Source organism: Trachurus japonicus, chromosome 5, assembly GCF_045865225.1.
Source record: "Trachurus japonicus isolate A0001 chromosome 5, Traja_1.0".
NCBI lineage: Eukaryota > Metazoa > Chordata > Actinopteri > Carangiformes > Carangidae > Trachurus > Trachurus japonicus.
The window spans coordinates 19,269,733-19,276,885 of NC_140911.1; the positions used below are offsets into that span (position 1 = coordinate 19,269,733).

Below are 7,153 nucleotides of genomic sequence, written 5' to 3' on the forward strand. Positions count from 1 at the left end.
ACACGCACAAGCACACACACACACACACACACACACACACACACACACACAGACGTTCCCCTGGTTGACCTCTCCCCCGACCACACCAGGGCGAGCCCCTGTCAGTCAGCCAATGAAGAGGAGGGGAGCAGAGGCGCTGCCCACGTCATAGATCAGCCTGACGCTTTCCAACCCTGAACTTACATCATCCAGCCGAGTAGGTCAAAGTTCATCTGCAGCTGCTGCAGGGTACGGAAAGGCTGCAACACCTGGAGCAAGGAGAGGAAGACGGCTTCTGTTGTCTGAGCTCAGAGACAATGAACAATTAATGCAAAAAAAAAAAAAAATTTTCAGAGGAACAAGTGTAAAAAGTTCTGGTCACATTATGTTGGTGATAGTATGAAAGTTTTGACTTTATCCAAAAGTTGTATGAAAATCTGAAAAGCAGTGAAAAGTAAAACGCATCACAAACAAGTGAATTCCCCTGAAACTGGTTGTGACACTTGGACTTGTACATGGTGTCCCCCTGTCTGTCTGTCTGTCTGTCTGTCTGTCTGCCTGTCTGTCTGTCTGTCTGTCTGTCTGTCTGTCTGTCTGTCTGTCTGTCTGTCTGTCTGCCTGTCTGTCTGTCTGTCAGTCTGTCAGTCTGCCTGCTGCTGTCAGTCTGCCAGGGAGAGAGGGAACCTGTTACATCAAAGTGACGTTACGTCCTCTGATTCTCTGATTAATGATTCACCTCCGGTCTGTAACACTCTGTTTTTCATATCTGCGCAGTACAACAGGTTCATGAAAATGACCCAGAGGACGAGCCCCCCCCCCCCCCCACCCCCCATCCTCCGGCCCCTCCTCCTCCTCCTCCTCCTCCCCCTCCTCCTCTCCTCCCTCTCTTGTGGGACATCCCTGGGTATAAAAGGGACAAACTTTCAGCAGCTGATACAACTCACCAAGACAGAGAAACTGTCCTGAACTCAACTGGAAACAACAAAAAGAGAGTGATCAGCTCATGAGGCCCAGCTCTCTGCTCCAGGCGAACTACTGAAGGTAACCTCAGCTCTCTCTGTTCAGGGGAACCTCTGTTTAATGGGGAAAGGATATTTAGAGATGCGGGGGTTGGGGGGTCTGCAGGGGGATGCTGTTGCATCATCCAGAGTCTTGGCTGCAGCAGCTGCTCATGCAGGAAAGTTTAGAAGCGTTAACTGAAGAATGTATTTCTAATATTAACAATTTTCTATTCTCTGTCTCCTTTTCTTACTTTCTTTCTTTCCCATCCTCTTCCTAGACCTTCTATCTTCTGCTTCTTCTTTCTCTTTTTCTCTCGGCTCGCTCTCCACCCAGACACCTCCACCATGCCTCCTCAGCTCCAGTCCCAGAACCAGAGCGGACCCAAGATCATTCAGGGCGACATCGGCGCCCTCAGCCCGGCCATCAGGGAATACGTGGAGGCCAATGTGAACCTGTGCCAGCCCGACGCCCTGCACATCTGTGATGGCTCTGAAGAGGAGAACCGGGCCATTCTGACCCAGCTGGAGGAGCAGGGGATGATCAAGAAGCTGCACAAATATGAGAACTGGTGGGTTTTGATTCTATTCCAGGGGCTCAGAAATGTAGTGGTAGTTTTTTTTTTTTTTTTTACATTTGAAAGGTTTTTTTCTGATGCAAGTGAATGCTTCTAAGATATTAAGAATTTCCTGTTGATAGTTGATCAGCTGTCTCAGCTGGGGACAACAGTAGGCTATATTACATGTCTTATTGTTGTTGTCAGTCAGTGGCTGTTCAAACGCTGAACCACTTAAAGGTCGACATTCTCACAAACCAGTCCGACCAGCTGAGTCAGTCAGACTTATGTCATCACAAACATTGTGCTCTCATAGCTGCAAGAGGAAATGTATCTAATATGCTTTACAGTTTTTGTCATACATTTACAGATTAGTATATTCAAATTGCAAAGTTACAACATGTTGAACTTATTTTTCCATCTTGAAACAAAAACAAAAAAATAAGTGAAAATTAAAAATATGAATCTAATCTAATACTCGTTCTTCTTTCTGCCTCCCTCCTCCGTCTGCAGCTGGTTGGCCAGGACTGACCCGAGAGACGTGGCCCGTGTGGAGAGTAAGACTGTGATTGTGACCCGGGACCAGAAGGAAACGGTGCCCATACCAGTGGGAGGAGGAGTCAGCCAGCTGGGCCGCTGGATGTCTCCAGAGGAGTTTGACAAAGCTGTAAACCAGCGATTCCCTGGCTGCATGAAAGGTATCAGAAAGAGATGTTTTAGCTGAAGTCCTGCACTGCATATTGATTTGGATATGAATTTTCCCTTAGAAAGAGCTCTGAATGTCGAGTTAACTTAAAATTATGAACTTTGTCCGCAGGTCGTACCATGTATGTGATTCCCTTTAGCATGGGCCCAGTGGGATCCCCCCTCTCTAAAATCGGAGTGGAGCTGACAGACTCCCCCTACGTGGTGGCCAGCATGAGGGTGATGACCCGGATGGGAAAGGCTGTGTTGTCCGCTCTGGGAAATGGAGATTTTGTCCGTTGTCTGCACTCAGTTGGCTGTCCTCTGCCTCTCAAAAGTACGTCTGCAACGCCATACTTGTACTACTCCTGTGATGTTACCTCCAGTGCTACTTCTATACATCCTCAAGACACAATATATCCATTGATTTAATTGGTCCCATTTCCTGATTGTTCTCTCAGAGCCACTGGTGAACAACTGGCCCTGTAACCCTGAGCAGACGTTAGTCGGCCACATCCCAGACCGCAGACAGATCGTCTCGTTCGGCAGTGGTTATGGAGGAAACTCTTTGCTGGGAAAGAAGTGCTTTGCCCTACGCATCGCCTCACGTATCGCTAAGGAGGAGGGCTGGTTGGCTGAGCACATGCTGGTAAGGCGTCCATCCATCCCGTCCATCCGATATCTGACCAGGCACCTCCCACAACGACCAGTATGTTCTCACTAAATCATTTGTTTCTCATGTTCAGATCCTGGGCATCACCAACCCTGCAGGAGAGAAGAAGTACATGGCGGCAGCGTTCCCCAGCGCCTGTGGCAAAACAAACCTGGCCATGCTCTCCCCCACACTGCCGGGCTGGAAAGTTGAATGCGTGGGCGACGACATCGCCTGGATGAAGTTTGATGACCAAGGTAAGTGGAGCAGGACCTTAAAGGATCCAAGATCAAAACTGTAACTCCAACAACACAAACTGACAGGACTCTTCCCCTTCATTAGGAAACCTTCGTGCCATCAACCCAGAGAACGGCTTCTTTGGCGTCGCACCCGGCACCTCGGCCAAAACTAACCCCAACGCCATGGCAACCATCGTCAAGAATACACTTTTCACCAACGTTGCGGAGACCAGTGACGGAGGGGTGTACTGGGAGGGAATGGATCAGTCGCTGCCCGAGGACGTCACCGTCACATCCTGGAAGAACAAACCCTGGAGCCCAGAAGATGGTAGGAGTTTTTGTTGTTTGTTCTTAATCATGGAGCTCTTTTACTGAATAATAACACAGTATATTGACGATGATCATGAAGAACATCACAAACTTACCCTCTCGTCTTGTTTTCTCCCCAGGCGAACCAAGCGCTCATCCCAACTCTCGTTTCTGCACTCCGGCCGGTCAGTGCCCCATCATCGACCCACTGTGGGAATCCCCAGAGGGAGTCCCCATTGAAGCCATCATCTTTGGAGGCCGTAGACCAGAAGGTGAGGAGGAAACCAGAGCATTAGGAGAAGATGAGTTAGACTGGATCAGATAAGAGAGGAGAGGAGAGCAGCAAAAACTGTAAAACTGGTCTGACTAATGACTCTTCATCTTGTCAGGTGTCCCTCTGGTGTACGAGGCCTTCAGCTGGCAGCATGGAGTGTTTGTTGGAGCAGCCATGAGATCAGAGGCCACCGCTGCAGCTGAACACAAAGGTAAATGTCTGACAAGAAAACAACAACCACACCTTTTCAAAACCATAAACCTCCTATAGTTCCTCACCCTTCCTTTCTCATCATCTTTGTCTCCAGGAAAGATGATCATGCACGACCCGTTTGCCATGCGCCCTTTCTTCGGCTACAACTTCGGACAGTACCTGTCTCACTGGCTGAGCATGGCGAACCACCAAGGGGCCAAGCTCCCCAAGATCTTCCATGTCAACTGGTTCCGCAAGAGCCCCACCGCCGGCTTCCTCTGGCCCGGCTTCGGCGACAACATCCGCGTTCTGGACTGGATGTTCAGGCGGGTGAACGGTGAGGCCGGTGCCATGCCCTCCACGGTGGGCTACCTGCCCTGCAGCCACTCCCTCAACCTCCAGGGTCTGCGGGACAACGTGGACCTGGATGAGCTGTTCTCCCTGGACAAAGAGTTCTGGCAGAAGGAGGTGGAGGAGGTGAGGGCCTACTTCACCACGCAGGTGAACGACGACCTGCCCAACGAGATGGCCCGGCAGCTGGACCTCCTGTATCAGAGAGTGCAGCAGATGTAAAGAGGGAACATGGTGAACCCTAGAACAACCCATCGATGGAACAACATCACAAACTGGAAGAGAAAAATGTTATAATTCTGAAACAGCAGAATAGTATTATTATTATTATCATTATTTTACTGAGTAATGAGGGAATAATGTTTTTGAAGGATTTCTGTCTCTGAGATGGAAGACTGACATGTCCCTCAGATAGTTTTCCTTTTTTTTTAAAATTTGACTTTGTTATGTAGAACTCTTTCTCTCTCTCTCTCTCTCTTAGACATTATTCTTCTGTTCAATTGCCCTGATAACATTAAGGTGACTCTCATGAACTCTTCTCTGACGATCTGAATAGGAATTTGTCCTTTCTGTCCACTGTTTAAACCACTATTTAATAAGTTATTGTGAACACACATCACACTGTCCTCATGGAGAACGAGTGAGTCCAGCTCAGCTCCAGTGATGTTTGACCTCTGACAAGAGGGAAATATATTTTATGTCCATGTTGTATTTTGTGCTTTAATTTATTTTTATACTATTTGTCTCTGTTGGCTCTGTTTTCTTGTAATCGTTAGCCCCCAATGAGGGAGGCAAGAATAATAAAGACATTTAAACTGATCACTGAATCTGCTTGATTAATTTTCAGTTCACAGTCTTCAACAGCTGTTTCATACAAAGTGTCATGTAACAATAGTGAAGCACATCACCATGGATCTACAGCTGATTGACCAAGACGTCCTGTATTCAGCAGCTGTTTTAAAATAAATAAACACATGTTCTTGTCTCAAAAGAACATCATTTTCCACCCATAAATGTCTTGCAATCAAAGCAATAAGTAAGAGAGAGAGAGAGACATCTCTTCTTCACCAGCTCCTTTGCTGCAAATGAGTTTCTTGAACTACCTTTGCAAACTAAGGTACACTTCAATTGGCTTTATGCACAGCTCCACTACTTCCTGTCTTACATTATTGGACAAACTGATTAATCCAGGTGTGTCTGACCATTGTTGTGAGGCCAGACACACCTGGATTAATCAGTTTGTCCAATGATGTAAGACAGGAAATAAAGGAGCTGGTTAAAGTTCAGGAAGTAGTGGAGTTGTGCATAAAGCCTATTGGTTTCTTGAAGAGAAAGTTTCTAAAAAACTGAAGAAGCCTTTCAGCGGAAAGTCTTCAACCAACCAAAAATCAGTTTCCTTTGCTTCAACTCTTACAAACTACAGTGATACCACTACCCACAAAGACTGGAGTAGACTTCACAGACAACAATAAAAATGTTTGAACATTTCAAAAAGGAAAATGTGATGATAGTTTAAAAAAAGTTACAAAAAGGCATCTCTGATGTGTGGTTCAGTTGGTTTCCACTTTGTTTATAAAAAATATCAAAAGTAAAGTTACTCGGACCATGTGGCAAAGAAAGAAAAACAGATACAGTAAAACAGTTCAGTGCAAAATGGCAAAAAAATAGAAATTAAAAAAAATTAAGGGAGAGAGAGGAAATGATTTAGAGCATGGCTTAGAGTTTAGTGTGACATGGTCACCAGGTTTATCCACTGGGGCCCGGCTTGTGCATGTTTCATTGGTGTTATCTTACGTGTTTAAAACATTTCTCTTTGCATGTGCTTATAGCTGAGCTTTTTTTTAAGAGCTTTAAACTTTATCTATTTTCTTGTATTTTACTTTTTTATTCTTCTTTGCTCCTGCTAATAACTCTGTGTTTCTTTGTTTTTATGCTGTTTATGCTGTTCTTTTTAATTGTTTTGTCTTTATGTAAAGCACATTGAGTTGCCTTGGTATGAAATGCGCTATATAAATAAAGATGCCTTGCCTTGCCTTATCTGTCTTAGCATGACTCTAATAAAATGCAAAAAATAATAACAATGCAAATGTGGATGATTTCACTGACACTAATACCAACATTAGTTAAGGATATTGACACTATGGTTGCACAAAAGAGAAGGTATTGAAACCTATAGGCTATGTTGTATTTTATTAGAAGATGAAATCTGGGAGGTGGGTGTTAATTCATGTGTGGGACAGGGAGTTCAGGATTCACTCCTTAGTGATAACCATAGTTCTTTTGGTGTTCTCCTTTGTAAGTAACAATCAAATATCCAACTGATTCACATCTCTCTGACGTGCCAGAAATGCTTGTCTGTTTGTTATACAAGGGTTCATCAGTCTCACAATTTGTTATACAGTGAGTGTACTGTACATACACAGAGTGTGTATGTGCTCATTCCGTGCTCAACATGTTGTGTTGTGCTGACCTTGGACAATGTGTGTTAATCTCAGTGTTAATGTGACAGTACCAAGAAGAAGTTTCATGTTGGTTTCTGTTGTTTGTCAGATTGTGTTCTCGGAGTCTTGTCGTCTCAGAGACAATGATTTACCCCCGGTGTTCTTACAACCACGCAGCGTCTGAATGTTCCTGCTCTATAATAGGGAATAAATAACCTCAGTAAGGACAGACTTTTACAGTGTGTCTTAATCGGCCTGTTTTCACAGACATTTTGTCACTCACTTACACACTGTAAAAGTTGCTTGTTCATCTATAAAGACATTTCAACACTGAACCTCACTCAAACTTTTTGTTTTTCCAGGTTTTAATGAAGCGTTCATTTTAGACTCTGTCTTCAGATGGACACAAACATCTTCAAACTAATGACTCTGGTGATGATTACACCAAGTTGGACCACCCTGATGACTCACCTGTGG

At 45.0% G+C, this 7,153-nt stretch overlaps 1 protein-coding gene across 1 annotated transcript; it reads left to right on the plus strand.

Annotated features, from left to right (window-relative positions):
• The first annotated feature begins 914 nt into the window (after positions 1–914).
• Positions 915–5,054, plus strand: pck1 (phosphoenolpyruvate carboxykinase 1 (soluble)). The gene is made up of 10 exons (XM_085776667.1): positions 915–1,020; positions 1,259–1,549; positions 2,048–2,232; positions 2,352–2,555; positions 2,680–2,867; positions 2,965–3,127; positions 3,213–3,437; positions 3,559–3,690; positions 3,808–3,903; positions 4,000–5,054. Exons 2-10 carry the CDS (start codon positions 1,326–1,328, stop codon positions 4,455–4,457), a joined length of 1,875 nt encoding a protein of 624 aa, XP_085632793.1. The 5' UTR covers positions 915–1,020; positions 1,259–1,325; the 3' UTR covers positions 4,458–5,054.
• Positions 5,055–7,153: the final 2,099 nt, after the last annotated feature.